At 33.8% G+C, this 20,219-nt stretch overlaps 1 protein-coding gene across 5 annotated transcripts in view; it reads right to left on the bottom strand.

The window, feature by feature from the left end:
* Positions 1-1,090: 1,090 nt before the first annotated feature.
* Positions 1,091-20,219, bottom strand: part of AP3B1 (adaptor related protein complex 3 subunit beta 1) — a 275,634-nt gene continuing 256,505 nt past the window's right edge. For 2 of the 5 annotated variants that reach the window (XM_033430066.2, XM_004270835.3), the window contains 3 exons: positions 18,163-18,260; positions 12,901-13,039; positions 1,091-1,808 (listed from right to left, as the gene is read on the bottom strand). In XM_033430066.2, the coding sequence (XP_033285957.1) occupies positions 1,655-1,808; positions 12,901-13,039; positions 18,163-18,260 (391 nt within the window). In that variant the 3' untranslated portion in view covers positions 1,091-1,654. Of the gene's footprint in view, positions 1,809-2,216; positions 2,251-12,900; positions 13,040-16,492; positions 16,693-18,162; positions 18,261-20,219 lie in introns of those variants that run through there. The other 3 variants (XM_033430067.2, XM_033430070.2, XM_033430068.2) reach the window with 3 other exon arrangements.

The following is a 20,219-nucleotide window of genomic DNA, read 5'->3' as shown; positions in this document are numbered from 1 at the left end:
CCAATTTAAGGAAAATAAAAATCTCTACATCACAACATGCATTTCCCCCTCTGCTTTGATGACAGTAAGCCCAAATACGTTTTTCAGAAAATAAGTATTTAGCCTGTCAAATTCTTTACAGTGTTTCAAAAAGTTATTGACTTAAAAATCCGAAGTTGTAAAGCCCTAAGAAATAGGGTTAATAATGGAAATGCCAAAGGGCTGCAATTACAGAGGTGCTTCTTGGCATGAGTACTATCCCAGTATACGTTTCTCCAGAGTGAAGGAGAACATGTGCCTGCCTCAGTAATACCTCCCGCAGAGTAACTGCTGCATTTCAGGAGCAGGAAATTTTAACAAGCTTGTTTGCTCTCTCCAGCTCACAAACTTAAAAATCTAAATAATTTTTTACAGCCCGAATGTTCCAAGAATGTTTTTTTCTGTTTTTCTTTACTCTTTATATATGTTCTACAATGTTTCAATCAATGTACCTTTCTTTTTTACTTTCAAAAAATCATTATGTGGCTCTATACAAAGGGAACTGTCTTAGAGCCTATTATTAGCTTGTATCAGAAAGGTAAATACAATTTCAACTTTTAAAAGTATTAGGAAGAAGTTTTCTGATTATAGAGCAATCAATAAAAACAGTACCTTGCCTAAGTTAGCAATAAAATACTCTAGGGCAAAGTGCTAAAATGTTGATCATATAACTAGTTTTTAAGATTTCTATCATTTAGTTTATATTAGTTAGTTTCCAAAGGCATCAGTCAGTCCATCAAAGTTGGGCATCGAGATTTGTAAAGAAACAATGAGTTTCAAAGAATTTCTTCAGTAGTTGTAATAGGCCTTGTAATCAGATCTCTACTAAGAGATCAAAATTGTACATAAAGAGACATGAAGATTTTTATTTTTGTTATTAAACATATCAACTTTTTTCTTGAAGTTAACTATAAGTAGAAAATCTACCTGGTTTGAAAGTAGTTTTTCTTTCACTAACTAAACCCCATTGTTTCTCTGCATTATATAACACTCAAAATATTTATTTTAAGGAAACCTCAGCATATGAACTTACGGATTATAAACAATTTCTCATTAAAAATGCAAAGACAAATGTTATTCAGGTGCTAGTTTATTTACCTTATTATTCAGAGATAATTTCATGATGACCAGTTACAACACCAGGAAATTCATAGAACAAAATTTTACAGACAAATCGTTGCTTTTGAATTTAATTCTAAAAAAGTATGCTATCCCATTTTCACATACCAAGCTGAGAGGCCATTTATACTATTTCTAGGCTAATTTTTGCTTCCTGCGAGAGGGAAGATGATTTACAATGAACTTTAAGTATCTAATTCATGTCCATCATTGTTGAAAAAGAGAAGGGAGCCGAGAAGGCCAGGAGTAGCAGGACAGAGAAAATGCCACATGGATTTAGGAGTTGGGATCACTGACAGTAAAATATATGTTCTTTGGTTAGCAAAGCGAAAAGGGGGAAAGTACTGCATACATGATAGATACACACTAGCATTCTAAAGCAGGAGACAAGAATGTCCAGAGTGTATTCTTCCCCCACTGCCAGATGGAAGGGCTATTATTATAAATGAAAGGCAGCAGTAGTGGATGCCAGGCACTTTTGTTGTGTGCCAGATTCTGAAGTCCAGATGTGAGCAGGTTACCCCTGGGACAGGACAGGCTTCAGCTCCCGCAGCAGAAGAGAACCAATCACAGTTTTCTCAGTGTTTATGATAAGCTGGGCTGTAGAGTCTTCCTTCAGTTCCACCGTGACTAGCATCAATGACCCACTGTGCACAGTTTTAGCTGCAAACCTGGAAGAAAAAAAAAAAAGAGAGAGAGAGAGACCTTTTATCATGAGGGGAAAGAAGGAGACAGCATACATTCAAATAGGTTTAAAATAACTCGTTTTTTTCTCAATAATTTATTACAGGTTCCCTACTGCCAGAAACCCAAAGCCAAGCATTCTTCTGAAAAATCAATAAACTGCCCAGCACCATGCTTACCACAAGCAGGTAATTTCAGTGTATCTTTGGAACAGAACAAAAAAAGGAATTCTATTTTACTTATTAGTTTGACCAATAGACGCATGTGAATAATTCTCTATTACTACATATTTGGGAATCATTTATTCATTTGATATTTAACATTTCACCATGCATAGTGCCATTTAAAATAAACCACTCTATTTTTGTCTTTAAAACATGTTAAGAAAAAGGTACCTTTCTCAAAGAGCTTGAACTTTTAATTCCTCATCTGAAAATGATTATGCAAGACATTAATTTTGTGTGCATTATAAACTCTTCATAAGTTTCAATGAATTCAGACATGTTCAATATTCAGCTTCAATCTCTAATGTTGATGACATGTAACAGAATCACGTGAGAGCCAAGCGCAACACCCTGCTCCCTCCGCTTGTATTTTTTTTAACGTTCATAACGTTAGATCTTCTTTCTGCTTTAGAATGTAAAAGAGGAAACTTGAGGTCTAAGGCTCCATTACTAAATTCCGAGACACGAAGAACCTACTAATTACATGAAATTAAAAGCAAAACTAGCCTTTTAAGCACTGCAATTGACTGCAAAGCCGTTGGAGGCACAATGAACTTCTGTCAATCCTGCTAATTCATTCTGCCTGCACAGTTGAGCCCCAGAGACGGGAAGAGGGTGGTCCCCTCCTAGGCCTCCATTTTCCACGTAGAGCATGTTCCACACTTTTGGGGGAACGGGGTTTGCTTGCAGGGATGACTGGAGAAAAACAAAGTTGCTGCGCATGAGCTTTTGAAAACACTAGCAAGTGTAGAGCAGGTCTGTGACCTGCTGTGACCCCACTCTGCAGGGCTGATCCCCTTTCCCCTTTCTGGAGGACACGTGTCTGAATCTGAGCCATCTGCCTCAATCTGCGCAACATCTTCAGCCACAATGGCACCCAGTTAGCCCTGACAGCAGCTCACAATACATAAAAATCAGACTGCTGCGCTGACAGCGCGCTGTGGCCTATTCAAGAGCCAACCAACTGGTCAGTGTCTCATGTCTGACAATTAGCATGGGCCTTGCACAGAGCCCACGGCGTCCTCGGGGATCTGTTTAATTACCATCAACATAAAAGAGGGAGTTTATCAGGAGACACTCAGAAAAACTTCACTCCTGACTTAATTAAAATATTAGCCACTTAAGCAGGAAGCAGATTCTCTTTAAATGAAAAGTAATTTCTTTTTTGAGTTTTTTTAAAAAAATGACATCAAAATCCCATAACATATTAGATTCTTTCTTTCTTTTTCTTTTCTTTTTTTTTTTTTTGTGTGTGGGGACCTAACAAGCCATTTTTGGCCTAAATCGAATCATGAAAATCAATTTTCCAACAATAATTAGAATAATGCATCAAAAGCAAGACAAATATGCTAATTTTACTAAGATGAACATATTATCAACACTTTTAAGTCGTGTTTTAAAATGTTAGTTAATGGGTGGTAGACAAAGTGTGTTAGAAACCTTCGTAGACATTTATTTGTGTACTCGCTCCAAACATGCTGAAGACTTGTAAGGAATCTGATAGAGCAGTTTTTCCACTGAGAGAAGCAACTATAAGTAGAGCCAGTTTAGGAACAGAAATCATACCAATGTTTTTAAAGAGGTTTTATAAAGCTCTGGACATACATACCCATTTGCTCTTTAGACGCCCATACACGAGATTAGGAACTGGGCAACTCAGCTGACTCTTTGAGAGAACACAAGATCACCAGCCCTGAAATGACCTCTCTTTTCTATCACCCCTTGCAGGTTTCTGCATTTCTTTTGTCCAAATTTTCGAGGTTCTTCTGCTTCATAGGAGAGCCCTGTTTCTGTATTTCTGTTAAACCATGTCACCAGATGATAGATACTAGGTGGCTCTATTGTCTCACCCATTTATGCAACTTTCCCCACAGATGTGGTCATCACCAAATCTTCATTCAACAAATATTTCAGCAGAGGTCCCTATTTCTGACAGGGTTATCATTATGTCAATGATAGTCTTTATTTAACTTAACACTTTTGCCTCGGGAACACGGAGAAGAAGACTGTGTCTGAAAAGGAACGCAAAAGTTCCTACTGACTGTTGACTGTCAGGGTTGCACAGCCCCAAAGCACATTTTATCTCTTTTCTATTAAAACTTAGGGTTGATGTTACAATAATATAAACTCAGCAGAGATAAATGTCAATTTTGATGTCAGTATGTTTACAGAGATTAAAACTAGTGTCTTGTACCTGTTTTAAAAATCCTAATACCACAAAATGCTCAATACTGGAAAGAATAGGGGCACATAAGAGGCATTTGCTTACACTGCAGTGGAAACACGCTAAGCAAATCATCCTAGCAATAAAATCTGTTACCTGGTGTGAAAGCTACTGCCTTTTAACTAGGTCTGTATGTTCTAATGGGCACAAATGATAGAAGCAATGTTTTAAAGCAGAAGACCAGAAGATCAGATGTTCTGACATTCTCATTTCACAGTTCAAAAAGGATGTATTTAATTGGAACACAGCATGATTACAATTGGTTTGTTTTGGTCCATGAAAGCAGAAGCCACCCCCTCCCCCCAAAATTTATTAATCATTTAACTTCCAAACAGGCTATTTAAAAGATAGTTTAAAAGATAGTTATGGAAAGAGTACTAGTTGGTAAATAACAAATAGCTAGCTTTGGGATGTAAGAAACACTGATTATAAAGACAGCTTGGGTCAAATACCTGCATACTAAATTTAATGGCAGACATAAGAACCTTTGTACTTGGCCTCAAACTAAGATCACACTGACAATTTTTTTTCCAGAAAATCTGTGAAGTTTTTGATCACTGTAATGATAATAGCAGCTATCATTTATTAAATGCTGTGTGCACTGGGTACTAAGTACTTCACTTGCATTACTTCATTTGATTCTGAGTCAGATCAATTTGTAGGTGAGGAAACTGAGGCCCAAAGACGTTGAGAAACTAGCTCAGGGACATATAGCTAGTGAATGGTTGAGCAGGAATTTGAACCCAACCTTTCTGATTCTAGATCACACACATTCTCTTAATACATGCAAAATGCCCTCTTAATATTTGTTTTTTACCTGTCAACAGGGAATTAAGGTTTTTCTTATTTACCTAATATGCATATAATCTATTATTGTTCCAGAAACTTTAAGAAGATTTTTCTCTTCAAAAGTTGTGTACCTGATTTGTAATATTCTGTAATTCAAAGCATCTTGACTTGATGCTTTGCCACAACACATTTTAAAGTTCTGCCTTTAAAGATTAAAAAAAATAAACAAACATTCCCCACCCCCACTCCTTCAAAAGAGACACCAGCAATGAAAAATACAAAACGTTGAATGGAGCTGTAATGTAGGGAGGGACGACTGGGAGACCAACCAACCTCAAACACCAGTAACACCACAGATGAGAACAAATAAGTGGATGACAGTTACAGATGTATTGCCTATGTAAGATGGGCTCCATGTTATTAAAAGGATACCAGCTAGGTATTTTTCATAATTTTTCATTTTCATCCTACCACCAAGCACTCACTGTTTCTAATCACCAACTGAGAAGGTAAAATTGTTTGGATATATTTGTATTTCATCTTGTTAAATGTCTTTTTGTCTATTGTCTCTAACAATTGACATTTAATCTTTGAAGTCCGTAAGAATTCCTAAGATTTAAAGAAAAAGATGAAATAAGGTGGTTGCCAAACCTAAATCAAAGTATGTACTACTCTTCTAAAGAAGTTAATTTGTTTTAACTACTGACAAAATTATGAGAACAGGTCAAATAACGACAATGAATTTGAACAAATATATTATTTACGACGCACGGACTTACTCCTTCATGCACTTAAACCATACTTCTTTTAGATTTGTAGGAAAATGCCTATGGACCTTAAATGCTCTTTGTTGGAAGGAAAAGAATCCTACAACTCAACTGTTTTAATAACTGAAATGTTGATAGAACAACATGAATTAAAAAATATTTATCTGAGAGGCTGCATCAATCTCCAGGGTATTCAGAAACATAAAACTTTTTTACGCAGAATCATATTTGCTACACTTAATGCAACAGCTCAAAGACATGCTTTTTCTTCTCTTGGATAGTCTTCCTGGTTTCTGATTTTTCTATTCTGAGTTCAATTTTCTTGTGTTTTCTGTTCTACTGGTTACCAGGAGCTGTGACAATGGCCCACTCAGGCTAAAACTTTTTTTTTTCCCACTCTGTACATGAAGCCTTCAATTACTGTCTGCTGAAGCAGACAGAATCCTATTAGTAAGAAAGACGATCACAAGATGCAGTGCCCTGCCCTAGCTATATAAAAATAATTAGTCCAAAGTTGACAAATGTGTAATGAAGTCGCACAATGACTATACGTAAGAAATACTGGTTTGAATAAGCCTCCTAACATCGAATACCAAAGCATGTTGATTTGGAGTATTATTTTCCAAAGGATTTAAAATGATAAACCCTTATAATTTTGAGTTAATATAGCATAACATTTTCAAAAGGCAGAGAATTTGTAAGTTGTAAAAAAAATCCCATTTCGTTGACTATAAAAGTGTATTTTGAAGTTAAGCTCATTATACTATTGAATTAATATTAAGAAAATATTTACATGTGGTTCAAGTTTAGAGAATTTATCCAAAGCAATGTATTTTTCCCTATTATTTTTAAAAAAGCCAGCAATATTGTAGTGTTTTCCTTTAACATTCTGATTAGAATAGTTAAAACAAAAAATAAGCTACCATCAGAATTTAGGACTCTCTATTTTCTATTCTAATCTTTAGAATTGGTATAAAAAGTGATTCCCTACACTATCTTGTCAACGATGCATTCTCATTATACAGGAAAGCTAAGAAAATCTAAGTGCACTTTCTCAAAGGAGATACGAAACATTCCAGTTATTCCAGAGCATTTTTGGTTTGTCTGTTTGGTGCGGGTGGGGTGGGATAGGACTTAACAGAAAACCAGAGAGTAAAACAAATAAATTCTTACCCCATTCTCTTTGATTCCTTATAAAATTGTCAACCCAGAAGAAAAATCATCAAGAATACCTTTCTTTCGTTTTTACATGAAAACATTTATATATTCCTATTTGTAAAATTGTTGCATTGTAGAATATTGCTTCACAAACAGTGGAATTAAATAAAATTTAAATATACAATGTTTTAAAGCAAAAATCAACTGCAGTTTGGTTATTTCTGAAATATCCAAATACGCCGCCTTCTGTGTAAAAATTAGAGGTCCACATTTGCTTTTCAATGAATTGCTGCTCAGAGCCTGCAGAGATCAAAGCAGTCAGATAAAAAAGCAGTGCTGCCCTCTAGTGGACAACCACCAATGTGAGAAAAACTCTGATCACGAAATAGGTTCCACAAATCTTAGTCCTGGTTTGAGATGCCAATTTGTTTTTTGTCTATTTGTTTGGTTTTTTTTTTGGCTGTGACACGTGGCTTGTGGGGATCTTAGTTCCCTGACAAGGGATTGAACCCCGGGCCCTCTGCAGTGAAAGTGCCAAGTCCTAACCACTGGACATTCTCTCCAATTTGTCATATTATAGAAAAGACTGAAGCCTGGCATCTTTATATTAACAACTGTTTGTACAAACTTTTGTTTTCAGACAGATGAAGTATGGTGACTATAGTATCAGGCTTATAAAATTAGGGCACCAAGCCATCAAATGTCATTCTTATCCATTATGGTCCTTCAAAATGACCCAGTATTTAAATATTCCATAGTTATCAGGGGAAAAGAAATAAAACAACTAGCAAACAAAAACAATAACCCAAAGGTTGATCAACCTAAGAACCAAAAAAAGGAAAATATCAAAGACTCCCACCAAGAAGTAACTATGTCATTCATGTTTCTAACCCCAGCAGCAACAAAATCTGTCACAAAGGTCTTCAAAAAATATTGAATGAAGGAGTTACACAATATAGATATCTTAGGATAGAAACAATGGTATATACCAGTATTTCCCCTATTAATAACCATAAACATGTATACAACAGTGATTCACTGGATGAGTTTAAGGACTAGAAATGAAATAAGTTGTTCTTTACAACTACTTTAAGTAAAAAAAAATTTATTTTAATCCTAAAACAATAAACTGTCTTTAAATGTGTTGATAAATTAAAAAGTTGGCTACTAGGTTGCCATGGATTCACAGTTCCATTCACAACACCTGATTTTTCTAATAGTTAAGGACCTAAGTAACAACAGTAAAACAACATTTATTCTGTAAGGATTGTAATTATTCACAGGTTGTATATGTTCAAAATTTGCAAATTAAAAAAGTGACAGGATAAACAAAATCCAAACCATAGATTACGATATACAGGGGGAAAAAAAGAACGTAAGTACTGAATACAAGTTAATGAAAGCTGTCCTAAGGTCTTACTGAATAAGGTAAGAACTAAAATAGAATCGTGGCAGAGACATGGCTTTCTGTTTTCACTCAAATATCACCCCTTATAAGGTCAATTTGTTGTTCACGAAAGGGAAAAATAAGTAGGTTGTATGACAACTGTTTTTAACAATACTGTTTTACTGTATATGAATGTCAGAATTCCTGAAACTGGGTTAAAATGTAAAATGTTGAGACTGCTGAAAGGCAAACTTTTACTTATGGTCTAAGACTGTTTCAGAGCTACCACTGTAATGTGCTACTCTAGTTAACAAAAGACTTTCTTGGCTGGAACACACTGGATAAAAAGAAGAAAAACCTAAATCAAACATCTTGTTTACTGATGTTCCTGAATGACTAACCTGTAAAAAAGAAACATAAACACAGAAAAATATATTTTAAAACACGCCATGTGGCTAGCATTAACTATGAACTTTTGGAACACTTATCTGCAACCACTTGGAATACTGGGTCCTGCCCCAGCAGTCCTGAATCTGAGTTTTTGGGTGTGGGTCCCAGGAATCTGAGTTTTACACAAACTCCCACATAGTTCTTTTATACAGAACAACGTTAGAGATTTTGAAGGTATAGATTTTTTGGCTTCTGCATTTTGGTCATTTTTATTCATTAGTTTATCAGAGGACAAGCAATGTAATTAAGGCAAATGCACCTCAGTTTCTACACTATTGAATACGAATCTCCTTCATAAACACTTAATTTCTTTTTTGGAGGGACACAAGAAATTTTTTCTGGCCCGGGATAAACCTAGGATTTCCAGGGCTAGTCTCTCTAACCTCCCCTAAAACACATAAAATCTTCACCTTTTAACTTTTCCGTCTATTCATATACTGGTTTACTGTTGTTCATTCTGCCCTTTGTATATACTCTATTAATATTGTTTTAAATAATGTGTTTTAAGACTTTCACAGTGTCTCACATTCTTATATGTGAGTATCTAACATAGGACATGAAGATGTTCGGCTATATATTTAATAAATGCTTCTTATGATTTTTTTGATTCTGACTTCTCTGTTACCCCTTATCATGTGGTAACTGTAATTTGGAAAACAGCAGATTGGCACAATGACCATAACTCTGTAGATCTCAATGAGATGGTTTTGTTCTCAAAGAGCAGCTTTTTCAACCAGTAAGTACATACCACAGAAATGAAGATAAAATTAAGTCTTTCAATAGTATACTGGCTGGCTTTCTGATTCTATGGTTCATTTAGAAAATCAAAACTAAATGTCACATAATCTGAAAGTAGTTCTACTTTCTCAACTGATCTTTGAAACCGGTTAACTACGCTGAAAATGCTCCTGGTTTTTGAATTGAATTCCATAAAACTTGTGCTCCTTTAATTGACTTTTTCTTAATGGAGGTATTTGCTGCTAATGCGTTAGGAACCATTTTCTCTTACGTATTCAATTAAAATTTCTACTTTATACTGTTACACACTTCTACATATTAATGAAGATTCACTTTTTCTTAGCTAATTCTTATGTTAAATACTTTTTAACTTGGTATTTAATGTAAAAAAACATTCAAATTGTAAAGAGTAGTAGGAATAAATTATCCTAAAACTAGACAATGGGAACTTAATTCATTGAATGGTCAGAAAGAATATTCTAATGCTAATTAAAAAGTCCTCTCAGAAATGAAAGATCCTGAAAAATTAAATAGAACACAGGTAGGCCAGCCAAGAATAATTTATTGTACTGAAAATTTTAATTTCTTAAAATACTAATGGTCAAAATGCTTTTCAAGCTTACTGTTTTTTTATTAAAAATGATTACCATTAATAAATACAATAATGGTTTTGGTCCTATTTTTCATAAACTCAAAAAAGCAACTACCACAGAAGAATAGAGAAGTCATTCAAAAATCTCATAGAGATTTCAATTTTATTACTAACAATTAAATCATATAAAGGCTTAGATATATAAACTCATTCATCCCACAGGGTAATCCCCTACTGAACACTGTCAAAAACATTAATACAATTCAATAAAGTGGTAAACTGTTAATTTTTGTTATTATAAACAGTAATTGCTATTTCATTTTAAATGAAATTAAGAAAGCTATTGGTACAGACTGTACTACCAACTGTTTATTTCCGTTTTAACTTACTGAGCATAAAAGAATGGCAAAAAATGTTACATTTGTGGGATAGTAATTTTTGTCAATATCTGTATGAAAACTACAAATAACTCTAGGTATTTATTGGAAGGCTTCTAAAATTTAAAACATTATTATAGCCATACCTTACTATAAAAAAAGCAAATGTAAAACATTTTCAATAAGTACAATGAGACTTGTGAGGCAGGTTAAGATAGCACAGCCTATTTAGAATTATATATAGGCATTTTATTCACTTTTGGCTCATTTTATTCACTTCCGGCTCCTCCACCAAGTTACAGAGCCAAATACCAGGCCACTGTGATAAGGCTGGACTGGAAAAGTGTCAACACATTGCAGAAGTGTATGAGGACCATGACCATTAAGTATAAGTGCAAACCCTGCACTCCAAAGGCAAATAGAAATGGTTCCTAGTTGTGTGTCTCCCCTGCACTGGTATGGATAATTGAGAACTGACTGTAACTTAATCCTGTGAACAGGCATTAAGTTCTAAACCACCAAGACAAGTTATAGGCAAACTTTATGCTTTAATAAGAATTATACAACTGTGCTAAGTGTCTTACTTAGTCTTTTTCCCAATAGGAAAACGGCTTTCATATCAGTTGGTTTTGAGAAGGTAATCTGGCTATTTTCTTCTAAGAAACAAAAACCTGGAACACTGTCATTGCTTTCAGAAAAGTTAAAAACCCGCATACAAAGCAAAACAAAAACTTAATTAGAAGTTCCAACATAAACAAGGGTTACCCTATGTTGTTTTGTCTACTACGAAGGAACATATTAAAATAAGGCTGAAGTATTGCTGGATACTAGATGTGTCAGGTAAAATTTCATACAGCATAAGCTAAAAGTTAAAGTTGATGTACAATATTTTGGTGTTTTAGTAATTTCAATAATTCAAAGGATCCATAAATAAAACAGAACAACTTCTGCTGAAGAAAATCACTCAGGACAGTGAAAAAAAGTATTTAAAGCAGAAAACAAAACAAGGAAGACTTAGAACCAAAAATTTTTACTAAAAGCCTTCTTTTTGTTCATTTTTTCCCCTATTGACCAACACTAACTGATAGATAAGGTGTATATTTGCATGGCGGTACCAATATGATGACCTTATATCCATTTTATTATTTTATCACCACCCTATGTGAGATAGCTAGGGCTTATCAAAAATTAAGAAATGGAAGCATCAGATCTCTTGAGCAACTTACTTAAGGACCTCCTCTTCGCAAAAAAAAAAAAAAAAAGAGGCACAAGGCAAATTTGATTTTTGACTAGTACATGCAGTTTTCATTCTGTCATGATTAGTAGATGAAGTTAGGCAACTCTGTAATGGCAGATCAAGACTTGAACTCAGCTCTTCTGATGTCAAGTCCAATGTTCTTCCATAGATAACAGAATTTCATTTCAATCACCTTCTTTCCCTGCCATCAATTTCCAAACAGATGAGGTACTTAAAGCCCATAAGGAGAAGTTATAAAGCCCAATAATGGCAGAACTGAGTCTAAAAAAATCCAGATCTCCCACAGAACTCTTTATATGCGGCCTCTCTTGCCCCTGTATTAATTTAAAAATACATTTTTAAAGGGTTGAAGGCGTTCTCTTTGATTTTCAATTTATTTCCTAAATGTAATGGTGGAAGTATGCCATTGGCAGTAGAATGGCAGAGGAATTAAAAGATAGTTTGCAATGAATTCCTTTAAACTCACAGGACTAAGTAACAACTGCATGTTTATTTAAGGAGTAATTATTTTACTTTCATTTCAAGCCACTAGCATTCATAAGGATACAAAGAAGGCACAAACTAATCACATTTTCTGTTACCTTTGAGGACAAATAACGTGGACCTCATGTTTTAGATAGTTGGTGGTGAAGATATTTCCTGGCCTAAGAAACAGAAGGGCCCCATGTTGGTTGTCTAGCAGCTCCTTATTACTGGAAGCAGCCTTAGGGAATTGCTGTCAAAAGGAAATCTATACCCAAACTTCCCCCTTTTCAAGTAAAAAAGTCCAAATCCATTGCTTTATAAAACAGTTCTTCCTGGAATTCACTGAATCTGGTGAAATAAGAAATTCTCAGCCATATCTCACACAAGGTACCTTTACAAATCACCAAGCTACTATAAAATGCAGGTATACGATCTGTATCTTTCAGGAGAGCCCATATCTGTGTACTAAGGATTGTATGAAATAGGGAAGAGGGCCTTAATCCAAACCAATCAATCAAATGTATCATCATAAAAAAGGAGGGGCACATATATGTTTAGGGGTTTTTATTTTCAAGGAAAATTATGAATTGGAAAGTATAGATTTATACATGTAGACAAGTTATCTCCACATCATGTGTCAGTGAACCTACCTGTGTATATTATCTTGGCCAGAAGGGACTACACCTACGTTGGCTACGTTTACAACCTTCTGAAGGATCACAGAGGAAGTGAAATTCTGCGGTGCAGCAATAATTACAGTAGAAGTTTCATTCATTCCCGTTAGCATTCCTGTAAGAGCAAAAGGCGGCTCCCTTTTACTAATTTCTTTATGAAAATTACATTAAGCAATTTAAAATTCATAGCCAAAATTTAAAAACTTTTTAAGAGAAGAAATACCACTTCAGAATGTAATTTACAAGATAATTTTCATAAAATTAACTGCAACTGATTAAAAAATTTTTTTAAATCCTCGTTGTGTTGAAAAATGTGTAAAAATGCAGTCAAACATCACTCTTAATAACCTGATTTTAAATACTAAGATTGATAAAAGCATAGAATCACAAAGATAAAATTCCAATTTCACTCCCTTTAAAATATACACAATTAATTTGGGCTTTATAAACTATTAAGGTTTTACTTTTTAGGAGTTTGGTTTTTTTTCCTTCTCCTTTTCATTCAAAGATCTCTCTTACCAAATGCTGCTTCAGAACAAATCAGTGTTTCTGGAATAACTAGAAACACTATATTGTTTCTATATTGTTTCTATATTGGTCTCAATATAATGGATCAAAGTTATCTCAACAGTGACTGAAAGTCACCGAACAGTTACGTGGTTCTAAAACATAGACAAGTTATCTAAGCTACACTTAGTGATAACAGTATTTGCCTAGTAAGTGGAACTATGGTTACTGACAAAAACAACTGAAATTTCTGAAGCAAAAACATTTGAACACAAAGGAAACAATGTAAATTGGAAAAACTTAAATCCCAGAGACATTTCAAATAATATTTAAGAAAGAAACTAAGTTAAGCAAAATCATGAACAAAAACCATATAGAATTAACACAAGGCATGCCATTAATATCAGAATCTTATGTACAAATGTTCAAAGGACAAATTCAGTAACATATCAAACTCTTGGAACAAATACTGAAATTAAGTACCCAGTTAAAAAAAACCAAAATAGTTATAATAAATGCCATCTATCTGGATCTGTGATGTAAGTCATTGACTCCTAACGGTATCTACTAAAAATGATTATCTTTTGAGACATATGATATGTGTACAATAGTTTATAAAATTTATGAAAATGGTAAAAGCTGATTTTATGTTTTCAAAAGGCCCTCCACCTTTAGGATTATGTATTTAATTTTGTTATTTATTGCAAATACAACAGAAACATTTTAAAACCTCTATGATTTAGCAGCATGAAGACTAAAGCCTAACACTGTAAAAAGACTTACTTAGCTTTTAACAAAGAACAGTTTTTACTAACCACTTTCAAACTCGGGGACACTATGTTCTGTCTTAGACTGTATAACTTCAATATTAGGCAAAAGCTTTAAAAACCACACAAGCAAACACTGCTTTTAAGTAAAGCACAGTGGCTGCTGACATAACACTGCTGAGAGATGTGTGTACTCATTTAGGATTTAAACCTTCTCCATTAAGCTCTATTGAAGAGCAACTTCTGAATAAATGAATGCAACTATGTTTATGTTAAAAGCCTGTTTCCCTCCGCCTGTAATTAAAGGAAATGTTGTACAAAGCCAGTACTTTTGTCAAGCTCCTGTAAATGGAAAGATGGATAGCACTCAGAGAAGTGAATGCATTGCTTCATATTTAACCTTAACACTCTTGTCATTAATGGTTTGTCTAACTTGGTCTATAAGAGACAAGGTATTGCTCCACTGAAGTAAAATTAAAAAAAATCAACTAAACCATGCTTTTCAGAACAGAAGATTCATTATCGCCAGCTAATGTATTGGCATAAAGCAAAGTAACATGCTATCAAGTAAGGCACACATTCAATCTGCCTTCCCACCCCCCTTTATTTTTAACTCATGCTGTTTTATTGTTATAGGCAATTTGTACCACTCAGCATGACAGTGTAAACTGAATCAAGATTAATTTACATGCAAAAGAACACTTAGGAGAGCAGCATGGTAAGCAAATGTATTGTCTCGATTGCTGAGGTGGAAAAAGAACCTGGAAAGAAAAAAAGGTGCTCTAATTAAGGGGCATCAAATATGATTGCCTGCGGTGGTTAAGGGCCAGAAAATAGTGAATGTCTGGCCATTTAAAGAATTAGCATCTTGCTAGCTAGCAACCCAGAAGATGGAGGTATAAATCATAATGAAATTAAGTAGCCATTCTAGGTTTCTTAAACCAGAGATTTTTTCTAAATGAAAATATATCAGGTATTCTTAAATTAACAAGAAAGAAAAATATGCCAAGATATCATTAAAAGTTTCTTCTACAAAAACAGACTTCAAATACTATACAGCCTGCTCATGCATAATAAAGGTAAAGTTACTGGAGAAATATTTTAAAATTCTCAGATACAGAATTTGTTGCTTCATTAGAATTTACCTAATTTTGGTGAGGCACTGGACAGCACTTAATTTAGGTTAATCAGCTGTAATTAACTGCTAAAATATAAATAAAATAAGAAAAGATTTTTAAAATTTCTTGTAAGTTTTAGATTTCCAATTTAATTCATAAGAAGAAAATGAATAAGAGGAGGAAATTTGGAATAAGCAGTTGGCTTGGGTCTCTTACAATTAAAACTGCTTCAAGAAACGCAATTACAGTTTTAAAAGTAAAACAGAGATCCTATTGACAGTACTGGAATCATCCCAGAGCTAGATCATGAACTAACTTTGCAAGGCTCAAAACTCATAATAATGAAAAAAATATGGCTTCTGCTTAAGGCTCATAATATGAATACTCTGGATAACTTCAAAATATACAATAAACCAATCTTTTGTTTAGTACTTTGACTACCAACCTTATAAAAATGCATGTTTGGTCATGGAACTCTAAATGCAACAACTGAGAAAAAGTGATAGAGCAGGCTGTATATTAGGAATAAAACATTTCCATTTAAAAATATTAATCTAATATGTACAACCTGTTAGAAGTATTCTTATTTAATATTATATACACTTTTCAAATATGCACATCTGTATAAAAATAGAACCATATTTCTCATGTTTTTAATTATAATTTCTTCAGTTAAATCCTAGTTAATACATTTAATACATTTCTTGAGTCTTGAAATATATGCCCTGTGAAACGAGATATTAAGTGTGTAGATTCATTTTATTTAAAGTAGAAAAACAAGTTAAAGCTAGCATGTAATGATGCACGCAGACATTTCTTAAATTTATTGGCATTTTAACTTCCCGAAGTTTGCACTGATAAAATCTGAGGAAAGTGATTTTTATTCTGATTTAGAATTTTCAGTTAATGAGTCATTTATAGGTATCTTCTGCAAAATAAGCTAAGCTCTTCCTAGAGTAGTATAACAAATAAATACATGTGTAAAGTTGAGAATTGAGACCTCTATTACCAAAGCAGCTGAAATCTAGAACTAAAAGGATGCTATTGAAGACTCTTTAAACCTGCGGTAAATTTGTCAGCATCAAGTCCCACATCAAAGAATGAACTTAGGAGGACAGAAAGCATGATACAGAAATGCCAAGAGACTTGCAAGGATTTACAAATATTCCATATAAACAAATTTTCAAATAGCTTTATTCAGAGTAGCCTTTCTGCTCTATTAAACATAGCAAACAGCTGCCAGATTTATTCAGACAAATAATCAACAACCATAGAAGTAAAATGGCAGAAGAAAAAGGAATTTTGGCAACATCTCCACAGAGGACCACAGCTGTTCTCCAAGCGCTCCTCTCTCACGTGATTACGGTTCTGTATGGCTAGTCAGGGAAAAAAATCCCTCAGTCACAGCAGAGCACAAAAAACTTGATCAAAATATCAAGTACATAATTCTAAACCAAAGTTGAGGAAGAGAAAAGATATATAATAATCTGCTGCTTTAGAAATACTTTAGCTGCACTTTTCAAAAAAGGAATATCCCCTTAAACAATAAATGTGCCAAGGCTTTATTCAGTCCCTATGTGCCACTCACCTGGGTTTGCTGAGCAGGTGTAAAGCAGAGAGGCAGGCTTTAGCCAGCAAAGGGTAAGAATAGCAAATGTAAGAATCAATTCAATTGGTCAATAGAAAAATAAAATCACATATATGACTTTCTATAGAAATAATCAACATCCAAGAAAAGTAAACTCAAAGATGGATTTAGTCATTCTTTTTTATCACTTAAAAATAAGGCAGAATAAAAGGTTACTATTAATTTACAGTCGTGTATGAGATTTTCTTTGTGAGATTCTTCTACAACAGGTCCTTCTGACATTGTGAATTGCAAAGGTTCATAGTTTAAAAAAAAAAAAAAGTCTCTGGCACTACATGATAGAGTGCCAGGAAGCAAGCCCTTCTCTTTAGGTGTAGATATTTGTGTTTCCCTGTACTTTGTGAAAGCTTGACAGGTATGATTTAATGACCTCAAGATGAAGGGAATCTTTGATAACCCCCTCCAAAGGAAAAAATAGCCTAGATTCACATAAACTTTAAAACATTGCTGACTATACCATTTAAATATGTCCTAGTTTTTATAAATTCAATTCTTAAACACATAAAATGAGACAGTTGTTTTCCCTTATTCATACATGACAAAAATTGTTTTTATTAGAAAGTATGCCTAACTCTAGGGCAAGCCTAAGATATTAATGCTTTCATTATGCTGAAAATATTTTTTTTTTTTGGTGCTTATTTTAGAATGTTTCAGCTCTGATATAGCCTGACAGCATAGCATTTCTTCAATACAGAATAAGCTCAAAAGAAAATGGAGGTATTTTAATGCTATAATTAGGATTTTATTTTGAAGGGTAGGGCACTCTAATGTGTACAGGGAAAAATATATTAGTAGAACACGAAAAACAGTTCTATAGTGAGAGGAAATACAGAAACATAACATGTATAGTGATGAGACTTTGCTAAGTCCCAAATTCCTGACATTTTCACTAATACAAAACACATGAATATATCATTAGATTGACAAACCAAAACTCCAAGAATTGAAAAGTTAATTAAGAACCAATTTATTATTTAAAAGACATATTAATCAATTTGCAAGTATGCCAGGAATGTAGACAAACATATACCTTTAAGGTTATTTTATAAACGCAAAGCATTAGCAAAAATTGGAAGACTGTGCATTGACATCTGTTAATGGCTATGTACATATGGTAATTTATTTTAGGGACCAGCCAGAGGAATGAGCACATGTTATTTGGGATGCCAATTTCTAGTAAATTGTAATAATCTCTCACCTTGCTCTTTCTTAAAATCTTTCTCTGACATGGCCACAGGTAAAAGCAGTTCTCCAACAGGAGGCTGAATATTAACACTGAAGCAATCATCCTTGGTACTAAGGAAAAAACACATTAAAGCTGACTAAATGCTTAATAAATAAACATTCTTCTTAATACTATGCAGTTAAATAGGTGCAATGAAAGCATACAGAGATCTGCTTGGCTTAAATATCACAGCTAAAAAAGGTTTGAAATATTTCTCAACACTATCTGCAGAGAAATACATCTGTTACCTGAACTAGAAAACGTATATATATATATATATTTTTTTTTTTTACAAAAATATGCAGTTATGGTAAATATGCCATTTGACATAGAACTTTTAAAAATAGGTAAGCAGCAAGGGTATATATCCATTACTATCAGAGGAACACTTAATGCAGCTTATCTAGTAGAGAATATCTTATCTTCAATTTTGTAGTAAAAGTGTAGAAAATGGAGTGGCTTAGTCTTAAATAGTTAAGATATGTCTTTTAAGATATTAATTTTTAAGTAAAGAATAAAATGGAGTGACCATACTGTGTTTAGATATGTGTGAAAAAAATAATACCTCATCTGCAAACTTGCTTTCTTAAAACAAAACCCCTCATTTTCTAGTAGCATTATTCACTGACATTATTGAACATGTGGTGAAAGTTTTTCAAATTACAGGATATGAAGAATTTAGGAAAGGCAACTTTCTATTTTCATCATACAGAAAAACAATACTGAGTGCATTTATTTCATTTAAATCTCATGAAACTACTATCTTTATTAAAAAATTACTAAAACTGCTTTAAAATGTTTTAAAATTACAAGTTTGAAGTTAGGTTGATGAGTGTATCAGTTCGCAATGTGTTTGGCTGCAAAGAAGCAGAAAATCCAACTGACAATTTCTTGAGAGATGGGTGCTTATTGTTCAGTGTATAAGTAATCCTGTAAGTTACCAGTCAAAGGCTGGTTCAATGGCTTAAAGATGCTGTTAGGAACCCAGGCTTCTCTAGCTTTCAACTCCACTAGCCCTAGTGTGTTGGTTCTTATCCTCATGGTTGCCAGATGGCTGCTGTATCTTTAGGTACCACTTTAACATTCCACTGAAGGAAGAGTGATGATGGAAGAGTAGCGAATAATTGAGCCAAGTGACAACTAACTACATGATTTTTCCTACAATACATTCTTATGAAGACGGATCACATGGCTAAGATTCCTATTTCTGTACTACTTATTCTCATGTACTTCCTTGAAATTTCCTATTAATTGAGGTAACAATACTGTAATATGCAGCATGACTATAAGCTGATCTCTTAAGGTGCAAAAGCCGATTATAAAAGCCATGTGAGGTAACCAGAATTCAATCAGATAGCATTTTAAACGTAGATGGAATTATATGATGCTGAGAATTTGAAATTGTGCAGAATTCTGTCAAGTTCAAAAGTCTTTAAGCTTTTAGACAGGTATAAGGAGCAAAATAAATGCAGAATCCAATCAAGTATTAAAAAAAAAAATTGAGCCAACTGAATCTGTTCCTTTTTATCAGGAAAGCAAAAGCTTTACTGAAAGTCCCAGGGAAGGAATTCTAGTTTTGTGTTAAAACTGGGTCTCATGGCCTGTGGGAAGACGGCTAGGGAGATGGGAATTGTGGATAAGAAACACCAAACATTAGGTTAAGAAAAATACTTTCTTGAAGCGTGGGGTAGGGACAAATATTAAAATATAAAAAAAGAAAAGAAAATCCACTTTGATTTTATGCTATTATATACTATAAACTTTTAAGCTGCCTTATTTTTTTAAATGGAACAAGGTACAGACTAGACTAAAAAAAAACAAAAGAATGTTTTGAATTATTCACACATGGATTGCCCAAGGCAAATCAATAAATCCAATTTATTTATTAATTCAATAAACATTTACTGAATACAAACTTGATCCCATGTACTGTTTGAGTGTCTGGGGATTTAAAGACAAGTAAGATTGGCCCTTGAAGTTCACAAGTTTAGTGAGAGAGAAAGAGTTCAATTATAACAGAAGGGTAAGTG

Source organism: Orcinus orca, chromosome 3 (assembly GCF_937001465.1).
Source record: "Orcinus orca chromosome 3, mOrcOrc1.1, whole genome shotgun sequence".
Taxonomy (NCBI): domain Eukaryota; kingdom Metazoa; phylum Chordata; class Mammalia; order Artiodactyla; family Delphinidae; genus Orcinus; species Orcinus orca.
This window is presented reverse-complemented; position numbering and strand designations above follow the sequence as displayed.